General features: G+C 39.3%; 1 protein-coding gene across 16 annotated transcripts in view; it reads left to right on the forward strand.

Moving 5' to 3' along the window:
• Positions 1 to 19900, forward strand: part of MAGI2 (membrane associated guanylate kinase, WW and PDZ domain containing 2) — a 719386-nt gene extending 699486 nt beyond the window's left edge. For 13 of the 16 annotated variants that reach the window (XM_050324392.1, XM_050324403.1, XM_050324390.1 and 10 more), the window contains one exon: positions 16880 to 19900. In XM_050324392.1, coding sequence (XP_050180349.1) covers positions 16880 to 17682 — 803 coding nt within the window. In that variant the 3' untranslated portion in view covers positions 17683 to 19900. Of the gene's footprint in view, positions 1 to 3488; positions 3600 to 16879 lie in introns of all 16 variants that reach the window. The other 3 variants (XM_050324404.1, XM_050324406.1, XM_050324405.1) reach the window with 2 other exon arrangements.
• Positions 19901 to 24469: the final 4569 nt, after the last annotated feature.

A 24469-nucleotide genomic window follows, 5' to 3' on the forward strand; every position in this document is an offset into this window, starting at 1 on the left:
TCCTAAAATACAATTGCAGCCTGCTTTAATTTTGAGTTAAAAACAGAAATTAGCAAACAGAAATTATTAAAACTGGAGAGGTCACATCTCAAGAAGGTTGTATCTCAAGGGTAAGTCATTATGCTGCAAAGAAAATCTGTCAGAGATCCCCAGAAAGATCATCTTTTCCAGACAGTAGAAAACCAAATGCAGAGAAGATTGTGACATGAACTGTTAGGTAAGCTTGAGGATAACATGGTCCTGAGAACAGCACATTGACTAGTCAGTATTTAGTAGCTCTCTCTTCTTCCCATCAGAATTTCACAGTTGAGATGTAATATGACTAATTGGAGACCTTTTTACTGAAAAAATCAGCTTCTTTTCTTTTTTTTTTTTTTAGCAAGAACGTGTCAGAAATGTTTCTTATTCTCATCAGGGTCCAGCTCTGGAGAACATCAGTGGAAATAATACTTAGTTGAGCATAAAAATGCAAGGCTGGAGGACTGAGCCAGTAACAGGACTGCAATGGTGAACTGTAGCAAAAGCCCAGGGAGAAATGTAACAACAGTGCAAGTGTACCAGGGTCCTGTCCTGGATATTCTCTCTCAGTCTCTGACAGGCAAAATGGTCAGGGACTTCCCAAGTCAGTTGCAGTAACGCTGTTTAAAGACCTTCCCAACAGCAGCAGCATTTAGATGCACAGCACTAAAAAGAGGAAAGCTTGTGAGAGCTGCCCAAACCAACCTGCCCAAACCATCACATTATCATCTGTCAGTTTCCAACTTCTTGATTTTCCCTGTACAGTACAATCAATACTTTTACATTTCAGTGCAATGTTTCTGTTAGTACCAAATATGGTGGTATACATTTAAGTGCAAGAAATACCAGTGTTCGAATGATGATGATTGACGTCAGTAAATGCATTGTTAAGGGAAAATCATCAATGGTAAGAAAGTGATCTGTGAAAGAAAAGAATGCATATTGAAAAGAAGAAAGTACACAGGGAAGAAGCAAAGAACAAGCTCCTGGAAGGGTGTAAATCTCCTGAATGAGTTATATCGATTTATAGTGCCTGGAAATCTGTCCCTACAAGTACATCTTGGAAAATTCTGGTTGAGCTGAACCACTATTCAAATCTACAGTAAGAAATAGTGTGCTGCAAATGCATAATATTTGTCCACTACAACTGCTGATTTTACTTGAAAACAAATGCCACAGATCCCAGAGCACTTCAGAGGCAGAAATCCCCTTGCAGCATGTATGGTATCATCAATGTAAGGAAATGAGCACAGATACAATTAATGTTCCAAAACAATAGCTGACTTCACAGCGGGGTGCAACAAAATAAGCTTAGAAAACAGCTGTTTTATCACCCAGCATCTCAGAACACGTTTGCTGAGGGTAGGGATAGCCAGAGGAACTGTGCTTCCACTGAAGGTGAATTATTGCAGCTCATCCAAACCCCAGGAACATCAGCATCATGTTTCATAGCAAATAGTCTGCCAGCTGTGTTCTCCAGAGAACCAAGTCATAGTAAGAAATCATATTACTGTGCAAGAAAGACTAGGAGTACTGCTGGGAATCCTGATCCTGAAACATACGTAATTCCTGAGAAGTCTGGCTGGAGAGAGTGTGGAGGTTTCATACCTGTCACAGGACACGAAACTCACAGTCATCAGTGTAGCACTGAGCACTTCTCAGAGGCATTAAAAAAGATTTGAATAAAGTGACAGGCCAAGACTTTCCCTGCAATGACTGCCTAATTCCCTGTGTATGCACCTACCTAAGAGCTTACTGACTTTCAGCAGGAGCTACTGGGTGTGCAACACTTCCAAAAATCTGTCCACACTGTGGGAGCCTAATTACAGGTGCTCTTTTATTTCAGACTTTAGCCATAGCTGTATAAACACCGTCAGAAGATCATGTACTTTGTACAGCCAAACACTGGGATGAAGTGCCATCCCTAAAAGCAAAATGTGAGAAAACTGTTCACAAAATCCCAAAATAGTAGCATTAAAAAGGAAGTAAAACTGAAAAATCAGTCTGTCTATCAAGCAATGAGTTCTGCAAGAGGCAAGTTACCACTAATCAGTCCCAGAAAACTACAGTTTTGTCTCAGAACAGTTACTTTTTTCTCTAAATATCTTTGGAGAAAGGTACCTAGGAAAGCCTGGGAAGTTTCATTCTTGGTCCCAGCAGTCCTGGCAGCTTGCTTCTTCTGGCTTACTGCTCCTGGCCTTTCCTGATTGGAGTTTTCATTACTCACTGCTACATTAAAATATATCAGTTCCTAAAAATATCTGAAAGCAATGAGTCTATAATCAAATGACTGCAAACAGGGTGTAAAGGTGAAGGCTGAGGTTGAGCACTTGTAGGTACATTACATCCCTCCTCCTTGCCCTGGATGCTTTCTGTCTGGCACTGTGGAGGGAGCAAAAACACTGAATTTCACCTGTGAGGAACATCTTCCTACTTTTGGGACTACAAAATCATCTTATCAGGTTTGATATCAGGTTTCTATTCAAGTTCCACTCCATTTTGAGTTGCTTCTCCATTTTAAAGTGCTTAAGAGCTCCTGCAGGAAGCAGGATTTTAGACACTCCAGACCATTCACACTGAGATTTTGGAAAACTTTTCCATTGCCCTGTGTTGAAGTCTGGATCTGGCCCTGAGTGTGTTAGCTCATGATGTGGTGCTAAAGCACACAGAACCACAGCAGCAACTGGAATCACTGAGGTTTGTTGAATAAGGAATCTGTGTTGTGGTGATGGTTGGTGCTTCATAGATTCACAAAACAGTGGTCCCTTTTCATCGCTCCCCCTGCTTTGTTTGGCTTCATTAAAAGGCATGTCCTGGGGTTGCATTGTGTATTTTTGGAGTCTCTGTTGCTTCACACAATGCTAAATTATGTACACACCTCACCCCATGGGTTCACAACACTCAGGTGATTTTACAAAACTAGAGTTTAGATTCAGTTTTGTCTGTTTAAGGGAGGAAGAGTTTTGTATGTGAGAAGTAAAGTTTCAGTATACACAAATTATTGGTTAACAGATAAAAGCTATAGACAGATAATTAGCAGTAAGTCATTTCTGAAGGGCCTTGAAGAAACTCCTGTTTCAGCACTAACCCGGCAACAAAACCAAAAAATGTCAGAGTTGATACCAATACAAGGATTTTTCATACAAATAAATTGTCACAGTGCTTAAATACATTAAACACTTTGCTTTTGGATTTGTTACGACTCCTTCAGGAAGCACCTCAAGATGTACTCTATATCCATAGTCCAGGTGAACTTATGTCCTGAATATATATGTACAGTAGTTTCAGTAATCCACTAATATTTAGACTTACAGCATGTTTATTTGTCTTAGCTTTACAGAAATACTTCTTTCCTGTTACATATAAGCTTTTTACTCAATCATTCTAAACTTACTAAGAATTCTCTGCTCTAACAAATAGTAAAATGTCTGTATGTCACTGGTTCTGTTAATTCTAATGATTGGTCCTAGGCTGTTCCTCCCCTTCCTTTAGGAATGGTACCTTCCAGTCTCTCCATGTGCATGAAAAGTGACAAGCATGGGTCCCCATATTTCTACTTATTGGGCCACCCTAAAGACACGGTTTGTAAACTCTGCATGTATATTATCTTTCTAATACGCTTTTGTTTCTCACAATTGTTGATTGAGTATTTTCCAGCTTTTCCTGACATGCTAGCTCACTTAATAGTTTCCACAGTATTCAACTTTTCTTTCATAACTGATTATCTTAGACATCAAAGCAGCTATGCATTCTACAAGAGTCTTTTAATATCCCAAATAATGAGTTCTTCATGTTACACTGCTGCTAGTGCAAGGAACACAGCCATAGGTCTGCTATATATCCACTTTTTCTCATAAAAATTTATCCTCTGAATATGACTTTTCAGGTAGAAATTCTTAACCTTCTGAGAATCAAAGCCATAATTTTCCCCGTCTTTATGACACTTGGCTTGCAAAAGTATTGGTAATATGGAGGTGGAAGTGATATGCTGATCTCAAACAATATTTATATGCAGCCTCTTGAAGAAATAGCTAATGTAAAAATGAAGACTTTTTGGAACATGCTGTAAGGCAATAGTCATTTATTAAACCCCATGGTTATGCTGAATTTACACAAAGCACTTTGCTCTTGATTTCAAGCTATTTTCTTCATAGAATCAGATCCAACTGCACAGATTGTTCAGCTCCATCTAATTTGTAACACAGAGTCATGGCCCAGATATGATACCTGGAAAGTAAAGGAAAAGGAAAACCTATTTTTTCTATTTTCTTATTTATTGCTATCATCACAGAAAACACAGAAATGTTCAGATGCATTCAGCTCTGTGTGCTGCTGACTTTGCACAATGTACTATATTTGCTACAATTATAAGGACAGTCTTACATGTTGAACTAGGCAGATTGGAAACAGAAAAGAAGTTTTACCCAAAGGTGTTCTTCCAGCCTTTGAGCTTCAAGAAGCTCCTTTAGTTCTGGTCAACATCAAAACTGAAATACTTGATTGATAAAAAAACAATGTCATGTCAAATGAAAATATGTTTGTTATAAAATGTTTCCATGTCCTGTGTTTTTAATGAAAGAGTTTGGGGGGGAAGGATTTTCCTAAAGACCCTGTCTTGATGGGGCTTATCCCAACCAAAAATGTGTCTGATTCAGTAGATCACTGAGCAAGGACTCAAATTTCCTAATGCAGAACAGATATATTAACCACTCTAGTATGCCTTAGGAGAGACCCTACCATAACATTGCAGTGCATTATGAGTCCACATTGGACCCCAAGGAATTGTCTCATTTTGTATAAATAATCACCTGTGTAAGATGATGAGCAGGCTTACTTGAACTTAACATATAGCACAGGAGAGATGCAGGTAGTTTGGAAGGTACATGAAGATCAAGTGATACCTGCCTTGCACCATGGGTTTGGTAGCCCTTACTAGTGACCACTGCATTTATATTGGGAAAAAAAAAAAAAAAAAACAGATTAAAAACTGGGATCTTATACTGTGATTTTATTGTTTGAATATAGTTATATCCTTCAGAAATCTCCAGTCTGCAGTCTGATGCAAACTGCATTTTTCTGTTTCTTTAACTCCATTAGAATGTCTGAAGCTTTTACGTTTGTCTAATAGATGGCTAAATCATCTTGGCCTGTACTTTGAAGCCAGATATTCTTACCTTTTCAGAGTACTGATCAGATAATCCCATTCATCCTATTTTTAATGCTCATTTTATAAATCTTTAGAGCTGAGATTGGGTGTTATTCGAAACTTGAACTACCCCATATATCATTCACCTGATGTCAGTGTAGAAATCAATAGTCATTTTGGAAAAGTGCCCTTTCTGTCTGTGACCACCTTGGTGGAACTGCAAACATTCATTCATATTCCTGCTGCATTTCCAATACCACCTTCTTACTTCTAGCAATACCGACTTAATTTCAGGAACCTGTGGTGTGTAAAAAAAAAAAAAACAACACCCTAACTAAATGAACCAATATACTGGTTAATAAAATTGGTCTAAAACCATCAGGCAATTTGAATATGGGCTCCCAAAGGTTCTACAATGTTTTATTGCTATGGGTAAAAACTATTCAAGGGCAAAATTGAATACTAAAACCTGCTTAACAAACATGTCTTTAGTATTTAATAAATATGTAGCAGCTGGCAGGAAAATAGAACATACTTCTGTTAAATAACACTGAATGTGTATATATATGTGGGTGCCTACAGTTATTTCTGTCTTATAGCAAATTTCTATTTTAAAAGATGTAGAACTTTTACATAGGTATCTCTTGATATAGAAATAGAAAACAGTTTTGAAAGAAAGAGAGACACTTGAGAAGACATTTTCAGTGTTGGGGTAATGTGTTTGAGCTTCAAGAAAGTCAGTACCTTTTCCTTACTTTTTAAATGCAAAAATACTGTGTCCTTTCCATAGTTCTAAATATTCTTTAGCAATTACCCTCTGAGTGGCTTTGGCAGGTCTATCTGAATGCTCTAACCCAGGCCTCCCCATCTGTATAACAGGGATAGTAATATTTACCTACCTATCTCATGGGAGTGTTATGGAGATTAATTATTTAATGTTCGAGAAGCACTTTAAAGATTAAAATTCCTAGTCGACTACTCAGTATTATTATTAAAGCAGAACCTCACTAATCCACACTCATTATAATCCACACCAAAATTGGCAGTGTCCCCCCACATCTGAGCAAAGATTTAATAACAAGGCTGTTGAGCAAGTTCTCTTATTACTAAGGCTTAATTATTATAATATAATATTCTGGAGTAGATTTACTAATATGGTGTAAAGTGTAGATAATTACAGCTAAACTCCAGTGAATAAAACAGATGAACAAATATTATCCCTGGTTTTGTTCACATAAAGGGACAAGCAGACTTACCAACCAATGAAGGGGGAAGTCCCACCCACAAACCTTTTTCTAACATTTCTTTTCATGGCTTCCTGTGTTTCCATCCAGTGACAATACTAGAAGGTAATACAGGACCTGAGAGAACACAGCCATCCCTCTGTCTCCACAGCATGTTTTTACCTTTCTTCATGTAATCCAGATAAATAGGGAAAACAGGAATTCAGTAACACTTTCTGTGTCTTTGCAGCTTGCCACAGGATTAAGTCCAGTCTTCTGTTGCAGTGCAATATGCCAGATAATCCCTCTCCTGCTACTCATTTCACAATCCCTTGCATTTGCCTCAAACCCCCAATTAATAGTAAGACTTCATCATTGGAACTTGTTCTTAAACATATAAACTATGTTTAAGAACAAGTTCCTTACATCTTTAGTGGTATCCTTGCCACAGAAAGCTACAAATGAAAGGGAACAGTATGAAGGCACAAGCCATTATTCCTATATCAGCCAATACAGGACTATTCCTGTGTCATCCAATCAAGATGTACCAGAAAAGCCTTGCCAGCAGCCTGATGCTGTGATGCCCAAGACTTGATTAAACTAACAGAGCCTCTCATGACTTCTTGTCATTGGCATCAGAAATGTGATGAGTCTAAATAATCACATAGAGAGTGTCACAAAAAACCTGTTATTCCAGCCACTGGTGAGATGAAGGCAAGCTTTGTCCTTAGAGATTTGCAGTTGGTCCTGCCTCTGCCCTTCTCTCTCCATCATCCCAGAGTGCAGCTCCTGGATGATGCTTTGTGGCCCAGCTGCAGGGAAAGGTTAGCAGAGGTCATGGCCTCTGTCAGATTTCTCATTGCTTGTTACTCCTAGCTTGGGAAAAAACCCTTAGAAAATGAAATGCAATTTTTTCACTTTGACAATATGAGGTAACTGTGACTCTCCAAACAAGCGGATGCTTAACAAACATGACCACAGAGCATGTTGTATTTTCTCGAGCAACAGCAACACATATGCAACCCAGAATTTTGAACATCTGGGTTTTCTAACACCGTGTAGTTTGTGTTTACTCGTTAGGAGATGAATATTGCAATGTGACATTCATTTATTTGTGCACTTCCATCTCATTATTCAGTTCTCAAGATATATTTGTCTCAGTGTCCCAGAGATATCAGATACCACAACAACCTCGACAGCAAGTGTGGTCCCAGGGTCAGCTCTGCACCTTCACTGCCTAGAAGTCCCCAGTCTGAAAGAGTTTGCTAAAGAGAGATTAAACTACTTCTACAGCTTCTACCCTAAGCAGAACAGGACTACTGATTCATGAGCTTTGTGGCTGAGTTCAAACCAGGTTGCGTGTTTTGCTTAAGATCCTGCTGAGCTCATAAGTGAGAACCTCAGTGCCTGACAGAAACAACTTTCAAGGGACATTTCATATATAATCAAAAGGCTCTGACTTCCTCACTTATTAAGTAAATTTTACATATTATCTACACACTTTTAGTAGTGACAGCTATTTATTGACCTGACAGAATGTGATGCCTACTGTTAACACCCATTTTAACTGTGATAATTAATAATTTTAATATTTAAGTTTAATTATATGTGTAATATCCAACTCTTAAATTATTCAGTCTCTGCAGAATGTTTTTCATTAATACCACACATCCTATTAACATATTTATGAACACCTTTTATGACTTAATGTGTCTTAATTCTATTAATAAAAACTAATTTTAAAGTCATTATCTTTTTTAATTATGCACTAACTTCCCATGTAGATTTTCCAGCTCCAGCATGGCTCTGGAAGAGAACTGCTGAGGTTTCTGCAGTTCTACTCTACTGGCTGACCACACAGAAAAAAATAAAACCTTCTTTACTGAAGGGATGAGTTTCTTTTGCCTGAATAGCTCTGGTCTGATAAATATGTTAGATGCTCAGCACTTCAAAAAGGTTACTGAACCACCTAGTGGTCACAAGGACCTAGTGAATGATAATGTGTGGTTAGGGCAGCATCACTCAAGACTACCACTTAAGTTGTCCACAGACTTAACGTTGCCACTGCAGTGAGAAGATTGCAGTGGGGGATAAATGCACTGTACAGGCTGCAGCTCTTCATTTCAGCTTCTTCAGTGTTAGCGAATAATCCTGCAATATTTATGCAGATGGATTCACTTGATTCAAGGAAAAATCAAATTTACCAAATTCACTCAGATTAGTGATCGTGATGATTTAAACATTTAAAGGACAGGACTGTTTGCTATATCCATATCTACTGAATAAACTAAAGTGGGTCTTGGAATGAGAATGTGTGCTCATAATTATCTGGCCTTAAGATTCACAGCCAGAAGACTATTACAGTAAATTAGTGAACTGATTTACTACATTAATTTGCCTGTTTCTGAAACACAACCTGTTTATAAGTGTGGCTCTTTAATTTTTTCCCCTCTCCCCTTCTGTGCTTTGGCTAACTTTTCTCTGCAAGACAAAATTACTCTTTTCCATTCTTGTTATTGCAAGGGCAGTGTTAAATCTCAGCCCTGTTGTAAGGTGAAACTGATGCTGTTGGAGAGATCCAATGATGTAGAACTTAGGTGCTATTACAAAATCACAGGAAATTACTTATGGATGTGATTTATTTTTAAGGGGTGAACAATGGCAGAGTAACACAAAAAAGCTGTTATTCCAGCCATTAGTGAGGTGAAGGCAAGCTTTGTCCTTAGAGAGATTTGCAGTTGGTCCTGCCTCTGCCCTTCTCACTCCACCATCCCAGAGTGCAACTCCTGGATGATGCTTTTTGGCCCAGCCTCAGGGAAAGGGCTAAAGCAACACCCCAAGTCCCAGAGACATCCAATCCACTTGTCTCCAGGGCAGAAACTTTAAATGCTTTTGAATTCATTAAATATCTCCTGTATTAGGCTGAAATGTCTCAGGCCACTTACTTGCAGTAGCCTGTGTTTGCTATAAAGGGCCTGATATGGGGTCATGGGTGTAGAACTCCGTGTTCATCCACTCAGCTTTGATCCACATCCTCCAAAAGGGCTTCCCATAAGGAGCTCCCCAACAGTGGTTGTGTACATGTTCAACAGAAGAGCCAACATCTATTTCCAGAGGTCTTTGGAGACACCTCCTTCTCTCTCTCTCTGACTCTGTGAGGCAATTAAATTATTATCTCAAGTGGTAGGGACAGTAAAATACTGATGAAGCAGTTCCATAATCTAACTCAGGGAAAGGAATTTACTGAGGATGTCCTGGGTATAATAATGTAGGTTCAAACCCAGCACAGAATAAGAATAGGAACTCTCCAACTCAGATCAGTCACTTCCCATGTTTCTTTGTTAACCATATTTAAGAATATGTAACATACAAAAGTGAAAAGTGCTTTCATCCATAGTGCTTGCTACAGATTAAAGCAAACACAAATCAATGTGGCTTCTTGTTTCAAGAAAACATTCCATATTTTTCTAAAGGATTTTAAAAATTTCTTCCTTACAGTATACACGTCTGCTCTCTCTGCCCCAAGTTTAAATTTTCCCTTTCTCTCTGATCCCTTAGCTCCAAAACTAAGCAATATCTCCTGAGCTTCTGTAGATTTGGTCTTCCAAGCATAACTAACAATCTGCTCTTTCTGAATTGTTGCAGTAATTCTCAAATTAGATCTCTGAACATGAAAGCATTTCTCTAAAAAACGTCTATACCAAGTACAGAAAAGTTGATAAAAGTGAATTTTACCTGAGATGAGATCATTCAAAGTCTCATCAGATGGCCCTTGCAAGGACTCTGTGTAAGGACCATATCTGCTGCAAAAATATTTAGGGCATCTTCCATTTACTAATTAGGTAAAGTATACAATAGAAAATGGACATAATGAACCCAAAGGAACTAAATTGTTGCTCATCAGTAATGAACAGTAACATGAAAAGAAGTAGGGCAGCAGAGTATCAATGGCACCAGGAACTGAGCCAAGCAGGATGTAGAGCTGTGCTTCTCAGTGTTGGAATAGGTCAATGACTGAATTTTCTGGATGTAAAATTAAACATTTCAAGTTTACAGAGGAGATAGAAGTACTCATCATTTACAGTCACATCTCTTCAGGGCTTGTGGACATCTGCAGAAGCCATGCCACCAGCAGTAGTTGTGGGGCCCATCTCTTCCAGTGACAAAAATAAAAATGCATAATGACTTTGGTGACAGAAAGACTAGGTCTGACATAGTTTCATAATCCAAATATCAGTCTTTCTTAATGAATCATTCTACTTTTTTGAAAATGCTGAGCACAAAATTTAAAAGTAAAAGATGTCAGGGCTCAGATGCATGTTTGTTTTCCTGTAATCTGTCATGGCTTTGTTAACTAACCCTGGTTACCCTGACCAACCATCCTCAAACCTTGCAAAAGCAAATGTGAGATGCCAAAAAAACCCAAAATGCTATAAAGCAGAAAGATTCCACTCTGAAGCAAAGCTACATCTAAAGTTACATTTATAAGCTTCTCTGAACATCCAGAGTCACCATGAATCACCAGTCTACTGAGTACAGACAGGCAAGCAGTATAATGAATGTGGTTACATTAAGATAGCAAGGAATTAGATTAGATTTTCATTGCATCAGAAACAAGACTTCAAAATACTAAACTGATCACTTAACTACATGTGTGGGAAAGCAGTTCATATACTAAAAAAACAAACTATAACCTGAATTTATTTTTGTAAATGCATTTGGAATGTGTGTCATTTCTGTACATAGAATTATTACTTTGCACCCATAGCACACTACCATCGTAGCAGTGCTAATGATGGAAAGGCTATCCCACCTGGATGTGTCCACAGTGACTGACCAAACAAAGGACCATATCACAGCAGAAGGTGCCTAAATCCATTGATGTTTGCTTCCAGAACTATTGGTGTTCAGGGCTCTCAATGTGGATGAGTTCAGTGGAAGGGGAGACAAGCAAAGTGTAATTTTAAGCTAAGCAAAGTGCAATTTGTTTAAAAAAAAAAAATGCATACCATATTGAATAATTAACAAGAAGTGCAAGTTTATTGCCAGAAGTACAGGCAGCCTGTAAGGTGGGGACAGAGCCCATTGCCAACTCACTTTCTGGGAGAGGCTGGGGGAAAGGGTGGCATATAGTGTCAGGTTTCCATAAAGCTGATAGCTTTAGGCACCAAGAGCTTATCTAAGCATCAAAACCTCATAGAATCATTTATTTCAGGAGACAAAGGGTGCTGTATGTCTAGGTTGTGGAAGTTCCAGGATAAAAGATTAAAGATTCTTTATATATTCTGAAATATCCCTCCTTAGAGAGTGTTAAAGAAAAGCTGCAGGAGACCAATGCAATCAGGAACATCAAAGACATGTCAAGCTATAATGAGAAAGAGCCAAATGCATTCCTGGTGTAACACTGCCAACATTAGTGGATACTCACCAGGGGACAATTTGTCCCATTTTTGTTATTAGCAGCATCTGTAAGAACTGTTTGCTACCTCCTGGCAATCCATAATTTCAGACAAAGAGTGTGTGTGGGGGGCAAAATAAAGCACCATATTTTTTATTTAATCAAAACCTCTTTGATTCCCTAGGAAAATAATTCTGGGAAAATATGAGAACAGCTGCTTAGACATTGCAGAAAACATTTAGTTCAGATTAATGAAAGCATTCAAAGCTTTAATATATTGTATATTATTCACATAATTTGAAAATTAAAAAAGGCTTTGAGATTTTGTACATAAGTAATAAAATGTGATATAATTTTTACTCTTAGCATTACTATGAACTATTCAATAAATTAATATTAATACTTTATTGATAATTATATCCAATGAAAAATCTCACATTCTTGATAAACTACCAAGCAATTAATTTGAAATATGTTGATGTTAAGGGAGAACCTTTCTACAAATTAGAGCTCCAACCTCTTTTGACCTGAGAACCTGACAGAGCAGATAAGCACAGAAAGACCAGACATGTCCTAGAATCTTAGAAAGGCAACCTGTAAGGAAAACATAAGTAATGCAAGAACTTAAATAAACATTATCAGTAGGCTGAGCTCTCTTCTCTGGCTTAGTACCTAGGCAATGCTCAGAAATTAAGATGGGCAGAGCTCTCTTCTCCATTAGCAGTAAAGCCAGGTTTCTTTTGCTAGCAGTTCAGACATAAGACATCAGCAAGCACTGAATCCAGGTAGAAGAGTGGGCTTTAGTTAAGAGAGTAGCAAATAGACACACATGAGAGTACTGCCCTCATTTCCACTCCATCAAATGTGTAAGCTGACATAGCAAAACAAATAATTCATGTATGTGGCAGTTCTACCTCAAACAAAAAAAACCTTTAGACAGAAAACTGCTGCTCCTGATGTTTTCCCCTTGTCACTCTTCCTCCAAAATGGTTGTGTTCATCTCCTACTTGTCCTCCCACACACTCAAGGTCTTGTGTCTGTGGTGTCTCTTACTCAGTTAGCAATTTACTCCTTGCCTGGGAGTTATGAAAACCAGGTCATAGGTGAGTCATTCTTACACATCCCATGGAAAAGTGTCTCCAACCTGCATGACAGTAGCTTGTGGAAACTAAAAACCACCCAGCAAACACCTACTAAATTACACCAAATGAAATGCCATCACGGTGACAAATTATAGTGCTGCTCCCAGCTCATTTGTCTTGTCTAAATTAGTAGGTCAAAGGAGATTTTCTCCCTTCAAAGAAGGGAGGAAGGCATCTATTAGCCTTCAGTGAGATGTATACCTTTGAAAAACAATTTCTCTCACAGTAAGGACGTTATCCATGGTGACAAAGTCAGAAACAAATTTAAAACTACATTGTCCCTAAATCTCCCCAGCAGTTTCAACTGAGTGTGATATCCTTCTCATATGTTTGCAAGTTCTTTGGGTATTAGTAGTTCATGCTCTATTAAACAGTTCCTCCCAGAAGTGAAAGGAGAAAAAAGTAAAATTGGTGCTCTGTCCCTGGTTTAGTATGTTTACAAAATGCTTTGAGATATGTTGGAATAACAGACAGTAAAAGTAGGTTATGTTCATAATTAACACAAAGGTTTCATAAAAAACTTTAGATCAACAGAAAAAAAAATCTGAACTATTAATAGCCTTTCCAAAATGCAGCTAGAACCTGAGTATAAGCAAAAAGAGAAATTATTAGTTCAGCTGCTCTGCAGGATAACATTTTGCATTTTTCTCCTGTTTATATTTGTTATGGAAAAGCAATCATTTTAGTGATGGTTGAACAAGTCCAAATGAACCCTTATAGCTTGAACACAGCTCTTTAAAAGGTTTTTCTTTTGAGCAACAAATTACTTATATTACTGCACTTTGCGCTACTTTGGTAATTTTTATATTTTCCCGTAATGTTCAAACATTAGAGAGAAGTTGCTTACAATACCCTCACATCAGTATTCTCCTCACTAGTGAGTGACACATTGCTACAACGGCTTACTGACATTAACTTCTTCTAAGGCTGAGGATGACTTTCTACATAATGTCATTTCCTTTGAAAGAAAAAGCAGGTTAGGTTGTGTTTGGCTGTGTCAGATTGATAGTACTTAAACTTTAAAGAAAGTCATTTGATTTTTACTTGCAAGTGCTATATTGCCAGAGAATATAAATGATAGTATTATTTCAGGTTTTTTCCCCAACCACTGGAAATACAGACTATATATGTCTCTTCCCAGCAAGTATTTTAAACATACTGCAGCCAGTGACCCACCTGGGATTCTCCTACAGCCAAACTTCCCTTAAAGCTGTGGCTACAAGTTTTCTTGTTTAGTTGGCCAAGTTGTCCTTTTTTTTAGGGTTTTCTGGGGGAGAGATAAGATCCAGTAATGCACATAATATGGCATGTCCTAGTTTATAGACACTTATATTTATATATTACTACATGTAAGAGATACACTGGTTCACTTCTGTTGAGGCACACTGTAACCTGCTACGATTTCTCACTGCAACACTTGGTTGTTTTTCTACCGCCTTTAAAAAAAGAAAATATAAGAAAAAAAAAAAAAGAAACTTGTGTAGGGGGACAGCCCATTAATAAATCAGTTCTCTCATCTCTAGGGAATAAAACAGCAGGCCACTTACCTCCAGGTCTCTTTCCCTGAGCGTCTCACAAATAACTGGTACCATTTTGTCCTTCATGCATCAGAGGAGCCACAGGAGGTGTTTTTTTCCACCATTCTTCTGAATGGTGGCCTCCTGGCTTGTCCTCCTTGAGGAGGAACAGCTGATTTGAGCATAGTGGCACATTTTCCACAGGGGCATTCTTGTTACCTGAAAGCATCTTGCTGCTCCAGGCCATTTGGTGTTTTTACTGGTGTACAGCTGATACTACCCAAAGTAACGAGCTATTGCTGTAATCAGAAGCTCTCAAAACCTAGCACAAGATTGGATAATGGCCCACTACTCTTCACTGCCACTCAGTGAAAAATATCTCATGGACAACTGGGAAATAAGACTGTAGTTAAGACAAATATGTTGGTCAGGCCAACCCTCAGCACCACCTCTACCCTCTGGAGGAGTGTCAATGCCATGAAAAGTAGAAACAATTTTCTAAAGCTCAAGGTGGCTTCTTCAGAGCTTGCTCAGGTACCTTGCTGGTGCACACAGGCAGCTTTATGCTGAGACCCAGGATAGTTTTAGTGACTTGAACCCCATGCATAGTCCCTGATTCAAGTGCTAAACAGAATGGGATCCTCTGGATTTTGAATCGAGAAAGAGCCAGGGTGAGGTCTGCGCCTCCCCCATCAGGCACAGGCTGTGGTCCTGTACCAGGGTAGTGGTGCTGAAGAGCAGAAGTAAAGAACAAACCCATCAAAGTCAATGCCTTTTGTAGGCAAACTGATCACTCTACATGCTTGAGCCTTCCTTTTATCTTTTTCTTGCTCGAGTGCCAAGCAGGGAGCAGATGGTACATTACTCAGCCTTAACTGGAGGGTAAGAAAGTGTGATTTCTTTTTTTTTTTTAAATTCAGTTGAGACCCTCAGCCCATTTAGATTCCCATCTCAGTGTTTATTTGTCTTACACAGAACTTGTACTTTCTACCCCTCTCAAATGCTAATCCTCTCCACACATATGCTCATTATGCAAAAGCATATGACAAACACCATCTGGGAAAATAAATAGCTCCTCAGCTAGCAGTGCTGCTCCTTCCCTTTACGTCACCCACCTCACTATTGTCTCTCCTATTTTTATCTGCAAGACAGCAATTACTCAATCCAACTATTAACTTAAAAGTGCCATTTTAGTCAAGAAAGCTGCAGATCCCAGGCTAGGCAGTAAAACCCATTCTATTTTTCAAGATGTGAATCTTCATGATAATTTGAAAGCAGCTGTAGCACTGAGAAAAATACATGTTACCTTTCAAAGGGCAGTTGGTATCACTGAGAGATACTAGTCCTGACCTGCAGAAGTCCATGCTTGATTTTTAGCTAGAGGGTTACATTTTGTCCCACATGAAATATGCAGCTCTTACCAAAAGTTCCAACTCGTTTCCATGGATTCCTGAGATAGTCCTTCGTCTCTGGCAGATTATTGCTCATACTGTTCAAAGCCAGGCAGTGGTGCTAAATAGAGAATGACATAAGCCAAGTTCAGTGATTTCTCTAACCTCTATGTAGATGGGTAAGAATAGGAGTCATGCCGTCATTAATCATGATGGATTCATTGTCTGCCAGAATGTTAATCAAAAGAAATTAGGATGTATATGCATTAGAAAGGCATCTCAGAATATTCTGGTCCATTGTACCAATGGATTAGGAAAATCATCGCGATTCAGCGAAGGAGATGTCTGTTTATTGAAATTAAGCAGGATCTGCACAATCCAACCATATTGTGTTGAGGCTAAGTAACCAGGAGAAATTCAAAGTGCACAACCAGGAGCCTCAGCGCCTGACGCTGTGATATAAAGGCAGAGCTTTGTAAGTACCCTGTAAGAATTGTGGGGCCATAAACACTGCAATAATATATCTGTTTAGAAAAAGTATGAGACAGAATTCAATGATGACCTTATCTGAGCTACAAATTCTTGTCAATTATTATATGCTTGTAGGGACATGTTTAATAGATGGCAGAAAGTCTTTCTCATTTGTCCTCAGAGACAGCGCTGATATTGCCCAGCTAAGAAATCCATTATAGAGCTACAAAAGAGGCAATTTGGTTTCATGAGCACGTGCTTTATTATTTTAAGAATAATTTAACATAGGCAGAGGAAAGTAGAACCTGTATGGGAAAAAATAAAAAGACAGGGATTTCCAGTATGTGCAGTTACAGGGTTCTTGCTTCTCCTGAACTCTTTTTTTTGGTGGAGAGATTATTTTTGTTTTCCTCCCTATTGACTCCACTGGGAGTTTCACCTCAGCTGAAACAGAGGGGTTTAACAGATATATGGTTTGGGTATCAGTGTTGCTCAGAATATGTGTGCCTGTGCAATACACACCCTGTGCTGCTGAACACACCCTTAACTCTCTTCTCTTTGTTGTTACAACAGACGAACCAAACTCCTGGAGTGCTCCCTCTGCCACCTCCCCAGGTCTGCCGGAAGTAGCTCTTTCCCTCGAAGACATAATCTCACCATTATCTTCATCACACATAGCCCCACCCTCTGACCCTTCTCACCAGATAAGCCCAGAGCCAACATGGGATATCAAGAGGGAACATGATGTAAGGAAACCAAAGGAGCTTTCGGTGAACGGTCACAAAAAGAAAAGGTTAGGAGAACAAAGAGAAAGGTCAGCAAGTCCTAAAAAGGTAGACAGGTCAAAGCATGAAGAGGCTTCTTGGAAAGGATATTCGGAAGGCAAAAATAAGACCACTGATGGTGGCAGGCCCACCTCAGAAAGCAAAGTGGTGGGACACAGCATTATGATTGAGGCTGGTGCAAGAGAGCACGTGTGTGCTGGAACCAGCAGCGATGAACAGTTTGGGAGGCTGAGGAAGCCGGAAAGCAAGAGAGGAGGATCTCTTAGCAAAAAAGAAGATCACAGATCCACAAACATCAGTGAGAAGAAGTCAGCTGCAGCACCTGACCATGTCAAGATCGATACAGGTGCTTCCAAGACGTACAGTAGCAACCGCTGCAGCTCGCCTGGAAGTGATATGGACCACAGCCAGAGGGACCCTGACGGGAAACCCAGCGAGTTCCCCAGGAAGGGACATCTCCACTCCATTAGCACTCGCAGCACCAACACCACAGTTCGAAAGGCAACGGTGTCCCCAGGGCCATGGAAAATCCCTGGCTCAGATAAGCTACCTAGCGTCCTGAAGTCTGGTACTTCTGCCATGAGCAGATAAGCAAGGGACTGTTGCCCTCTAACTGTCTCAAACTGACGCAGAACATTCTTCTTAGTTTTTGTCTCACATTGGTTTGTTTTAATTTATTTTAACTATCACACATATACACAAAGCATTGAGGAATGAAAACATTAGTGTGTAATTCCATGACAATGTGCACAGTATCTAATAAGTTCAAAAGCATATAGTCAACACGGAGATTTAAAATCGACCCTAAAGTCCCAGTTCCATTTTAGGGACTTTGGCAGCTATGGAAGAAACCAAAACAATATGAAGGACAGTACATCAGAGAAGGATAGTGCAGTGTAGCTTTAGCATTTTTTTCCCACTGCATGAAGGACTTGGATTTCATTCAAACTTTATATCAAGAAACTGGAACAAGTTAGAGCAATCACAAACTGGAACATCGCCTTAAATAAAACTGCACGGAGCAAGCTGAAACCGAGAGAGATCTTTTCATGGAGCTAAAATGTTGTAAATAAATTGTTCTCGACATATCTAGACAGGGGTTAAAGGGTTTCTTTGAAGCATCGTTCGGGACTGTACACCCATGACACGTCTCCACTGTTAACGCTTCGGGATAGTCCACGTGGTACCCTGTAGCATAGTTCACTGGGCGCTACGGGAGGAGTGGGGAATCTGGTGGATTAGTTTCTGTGATACCATTTCTACTGCCATTTTTGTGAACAAACCATGTTTCTGTACATTGGAAAGGAGTTAGGGTGGAGTTGTATTTGCAAATTATTCTCAAAAGCGATTTATTACAGGTTCCCCAAGTCCTGTGAGGTAGCACACAAATCAATTGGTCAGGCTCAAACCCCAGATGTCTGCAAGGCCCTTGCAATGAAAGGAGGAGTGCTACAGAGAAAAAGCTGCAGTTTCCTTAAGGAAAGGCCTTTCCTTCCTGCAGAAGATGATAGCATCACTTATCAACAGTGCTTTGTTTCATACCCATCAGCATTTATTTAGGACACTCTCACCTTTCATCCCCTCAGTTTGGCAGAGCAGGTGCCTTTCAGGCACACGTAAACAATAATTAGACTGGTTTCTGAAATACAGTTGTTGGTGTCCTCATTCAGTAAATTTGATATATTTCCACTTTTAAAATGGTTTCCATTTTATCATTTTTTTCCCTTTCTCAATTTTTTTTTTCTTTTTGTCTTTTTGTTTTTATCTTTCTTGCTTGTCTGTTTTGAATTTCAAGCCTTAAGTGCCAGGTAAACATTCCAGTCTGCCTTCACAGGAAATAAGTCCAAGTTCAGTCAATCAGTCATTATCTTGTTTCAAAAAGATGTGTGTGTGTCTGTGTAAGTGTGCATATGCTTATTCGTCTGTCAAAATTAAAACAAAATCCTGGGCAATAATACATTGGTAATTTAAAAAAAAAAAAAAAAAACAAAACAAAAACCATAAAGCTAAGTACTGTCAAAAATTCGTATTTGAAAATTATTGTTCACTAGCAATCTTAGTTCCTCATATGCTCTGCTGAAAAACTAGATTGAGATTGGCTTTGTTCCAAGAAATTAGCACATTACTGTATGTCTCAAACATTGCACTGGACTGCGAAATTTATAGACATGTTTCTTCCTGTCCAATTATTTGAAAAGCCTCAAGTCAAGGATTTTGCAGCTTTCAAACTTTTTTTTTTTAGAAAGAAAAATCCATTTATAATTTCTATAAAAGCACAAGTCCATGTAGCTGTTTATAAAACTCTTATTTAATGGAAAAAAAAAATAAATCTTTATCCCCTGAACTAGAATCCAATATAATTTGCCATTAATTTATTGAATCTGATTTTGGACAATGCTTCTGTAGTGTAGATGCATGTCCCAGTATCTTATTTTTATGTATAAAGAAAGCAAACAATGAAATCTGAAAAACAGTTGAGATTATGCTTGCATAAACTCTAATTTGCACAGTTCACAGCTACTCCTTGTGCAGTAATTGCTTTATGCGGCTGTAATCGATAACCTGTGAAGACAGCACATCATCTAAACCCCATTCCAAATAATATTTCTGTGTAGTGTTAGCTGTGAATTTACCCTGTACAGCTCTATCTCTATAAATATAATTCCATGTATTAATAGTCACAGAAAGGCTGTAAGTGAGCAACTATTTTTATGAAACGCACCACTATGGATAAATTAACTTTTACAGAAATCTTGTTTACTGTATGATATTCTAAACCACTGTCAAATAAAATATATATCCAAAAATCTTTCTTTTTTCAATTGTATATAGTCTGTGTTAATTTTGAGTAACAAATATTACCCTGAGAAACAATCATTTTCATGCATACAAGCAGAGTTAATTAGCTAGTGCCTTATAAAAAATGAAATGGTCCATTTTGATTACTTATTTCCAGAGAAGGGTACAATTTATGAATATACATGTAGGTGACCAAAGAAATTCCATAATGGCAAGGCCTATGAGCTACACAGACACAGAGAAAAGTATTCCTTGGTGGAGAAGCCTAAACTACCTATTGTCTTTCCAGCCCCAGGAAACACAGGACCAGGGTGGCCAGACTCCCAGCACTGAGAAACAACTTCTGAGCGTACACCTTATATAAAAAAATAATCTGAGCATACACCATATTTACCACAGAAATCTGGCAGTTCTAACTAGCCCTAGAAAGGTTTTATTGACAAGCTGAGTAAAAGGGGCATAATTGCACTTCCAATTTACTTTGCAGGGATAATGTCTTAGAAAACACCATAAGGGTATAAAAATATTAGTAACCAGACAGTCTTCTGGGGCTGAATCCACTCCTCTTTGAACAGAACAGAAAAATGCTCCTTACCTTCAGTTAGGCAAAACAAATCATCAGTTTACAGACTGTAGACACTGTCAGATGTGCTGCCTGGAAAACTGGCAATATTTTTCACACAAATATGACATTTTAAAAAGTAAATATTTCCTGTTTCCTTAAAGTATAATTTTCTTTTAAAATAATTGTTTGCCTTTATACAGCCTGAGTCAACTTCTGCAGAGCCTTGTTTTTCAAAAGATTAATGTTCCACATAGAAAATTTCAACCAGCTGAACTAATAACATCATTTTGCATTACAATAAACACATAGCAATTATGAAACATCTCTGATACTCCAAGAAACATTTACTGCTCTTTAAATAGCCAATATTTCCAGTGGCTGGAAACCCGAGTGTGTGCCTAATTCAGACTCAGAAGTATCGCAGGCAAATGTGCTGAAGCCATGTAGCCTCATCCAATACAACTTTTTCTGTTAATATCTTCTCTCTTTTAAATACAGCAGTACAGCACTTACATTGCAGTGCCATTCCTGTGACTCCTTTTAATCTCTCTTTTTCATACCTGTGCAATAATCCAAGGAAATAGATGCTTATTTTGATGCAGACTCTCTGCTCCAAACTTCAGTGCAACAGTGTAAGTAAGCTTACCAGCCTACGATCAGCAATGCACATTTGGGGAGGAATTTTGGTAAAACCCCATAGACAGATGCTGGTACAACCCTTTTCTTAATAAGTGGCAAATGTGGTCTCTGGGACTTGTTCCTTCTCCAGGTGCAAGTGCAAATAATGTTTTATCTTCATTGCTAAATGTCTGTACTTATAATGATTCAAGCATTCAGACCAGGTTTTGTGAATGCAACATGCCATGATCTCTACTGGAAGTCTCCAAATTTGTTTTACAAAGGCAAGAACAGGCAAAGCTGCAGGCACATTTGTGTCTTAGCCTTTTGTACTCTTTTTGTACATCACTGCTGCCACAGAAACCTAGGGCCAGAACTGCAGAGGCATAAGTAAAAGAACACACCTCAGCAAATGAGGATGTCACCCTCCAGGTTTCTCCTTGCTTGGAGGGAAGCTTTGCTATGAAGGGGCACCATTTTTTGGCACACTGCAATGGAGTTCAAAGCTAGAGAAGGCTTTGGACTTGCCTAGGGATGACTGATCCCATTAGGGATTGACTTCACATCTGTAAGCCTCCAAAAGAATCCTTTCCCTCTTCGTCCCCTTGAAGCCTAGAATATTTTCTTTAATTGCTGCTAAAAAGGCTACATAAGTATGGTACACTGCCTACTCTCATGACTAATAGAGGACTTGGAGGGAATTACCATGGCTGTGTCATGTCACCTCTATCATACTCAAGGACTCCCAAGGCTCTTTTACCATGTATCCCTATAGAAGCCCAGAAAAGCAGACTCTCAGGACCAAACAATACCTTTACCTTCACAGCTGTCATCCATAATTTTAATTACCCATCAGTCCCAAAGGAAAATCCAATGCACTATCTGGACAGAAACAGCTGTGCTTCAGCCAGGGCTCACACATCACCCGTGCCCCAAGTCCCTCACAGGTCCCCTGCTCAGCACCCTGGACTGTCCTCTCCTTTGGAGCAACAGCCTCTCCCCACCACCCAAGTAAGTACTCATACTCTCTGTGTTGCCACCACCCTCCTGGAGCCAGAGCATGCATGCTCAGTCCAGTCTTGAGGGTTCTGGAATATTTTTGTGGTATTTCTAACAGCAGTTACATGATCACACATTTATCTCCATAGCTGGCACCTGAGCTTAGAGCAATTTTTTTTCAAAATATCTTGTCAAGACCCAGTAACATAAGCAATATCTCTGAATTACAACCAATCTTAAAATTATGTTCTGCCCTTCCTGTCTTTAGTGCCTTCACAGCAGTAAGTCACTCTGCCCGTACAATTAATCGATAAGAAGAATTTTGCTTACAAGGTAAAAATTTATCTCTTTTACACAGTTATAGGAACACAAGTGCACAAATACCCACTCATACTCACACACACAGGGGCCTGGAGCATCATCTTCCACTCGGGAACTGCCCAAATAACCGTGTCTGAGGTGGATGGCTGTCCCTCTCAGGAAAAAACCCACATATGGATGCAGATTAATCCAAAAAGCTATTGTTCATCCACAGATCAACTGCTGTAAATTTAGAAGACATTTAAACTGAAAAAAAAATAAGCAAGAAATTGTGTGGGGAAAAAGGAGTGATGGTACTTTCTATGATGTGGCCACATGCTGACCTGCTCTTCTTCATGATGATCTTTCAGCTTCTTCAAGAGTAAAAAATTGAAAAGGATGATCTATTAAACATGACAAATGTTGCAACAAAGCACTGTACGTCTTGGGAACTGCAAGAAAGAGTATTTGGTGATTAAACTTCTGAAAATAATTAATTTATTTAAGTAAAAGTCCTGGGTTGGTGCCAAGGAGAGGAGAGCACACTGTCCTCTGCCCTCCAGGGGCAACAGCAGGGTGTTGATGGGCTCCTCAAATACAGACTAATCCCCCAGTTTATCCAGAGGTTGCAGCTGTATTGAGCAGCATCAACAGAGGTCTTGGACTGCCATGATGGGCTGGCAGCAGCACTTACTTTCCTGGAATGTAGGAAGGTCAAGAATTCAATCCCTGGGATGCTTCTCTTTATCTCTGTGCCCTAGGACTGGTGCGTAGCACCAAGGAACAGCCCTGTTGTCCACCCAAAGATGCTGTAGATGTGGAAGCAGTGGAAGGAGTAATTAAAATATGAAAGTGAACCCAGACCTATGGTGAGAGCCTCACTGCAGTTGTAAGCTGGAAGAAAGGTTCTGAGCAACCGCAGATCCCCAGCTACATCAGGAGTGAGACCAGGGCACTGGCATCCTTCTATCCTTCCTCTCTCAGTAAATTGAGGTCATTGCTGTCACTGAAGCCACCTGAATGATTTTCACTGCTTTTCTAACACTCTACAAGAAACGTAGATTTTGCTTCCTGGACTGCCCTTTGCTCGAAATCAGTCAACAACAGGCACCTCAACCAGTCCAAAACTCTCCTGCCACCACCAGGCAGCAGGGCTGCCCATGGCTCTGAAGTTTCTTTTCATACATATGTATGGAATTAATAAATTTTGGTGTTAGTACTTTCCAAAAGTGATTAAAAACTATGCCAAGAGCTTTAACTAAAGTACTTAAATAACTGCAGTCCATAAACCAGAAAATTGTTCAGCCTGTCGCTAAAACAGCAACTATAAAGAGCTAGAGTTAAGTACCTACTTAATTCAGGAAGAAAATCAGACCTTTCTCTGCATAGTCCAGAAAGCTCACCATGTACTAAACACTTATTCCAATTAGCACTTCACTTACTCCAAAGTTTCTAAAAAATAAGCCCAGCAGGTATCATGGAGCACTGCAATGTGTTAGTACAGAATATTTCAGAGCGCCTCTCAACCCTTGAACATCACAAACAATGCTAAATTGATTACTCTTTTATATCATCCCAGGAAAGAAGAATGACCCCTCCTGAATGACTCCTGTCCCCTATATCCCTGGTAGTGCCCACATTTTCAGGTTGGTTGCTGGTAGAGAAGAGCCCAGATGTCACAGTGCCACGGCGCCTTCTGAGATTACAAAGCCTTTTGGAGGCACCTTCCCATCTGATTTGCACACCCTGCACCCAGGAGCCTGAAGAACCATCCTGCATGGTTCCAGCTGAGAAGGGGTCATAACTCTGGGCTGCACAAACAGCTTTGCACCCCTGGGCATGTGGCACTAAGTCCTATGTTGTGACACCTCCCAAAAACTAGCACCAGCAGCACAAGCCTCCAAACAAACCTGGTGTCAAGAGCAAAAGCTCTTTCCTTGAACACCACAGTTGATCCTGAGACTCTGTTTTGAGGTGTACAGCCCCCTTAAACAGGCTATTTATTTCTTTGCCATATTAATTTATAGTGTGGCACTCTTCCTGCTAGAAGGCAGCTTCAGCAATGCTTCTGCCCTTTCTTCACATCCCAGTACAAGA

This window comes from Myiozetetes cayanensis, unplaced genomic scaffold (genome assembly GCF_022539395.1).
Source record: "Myiozetetes cayanensis isolate MyiCay16 unplaced genomic scaffold, myiCay2020 scf3, whole genome shotgun sequence".
In the NCBI taxonomy this organism is placed as follows: Eukaryota; Metazoa; Chordata; class Aves; order Passeriformes; family Tyrannidae; genus Myiozetetes; species Myiozetetes cayanensis.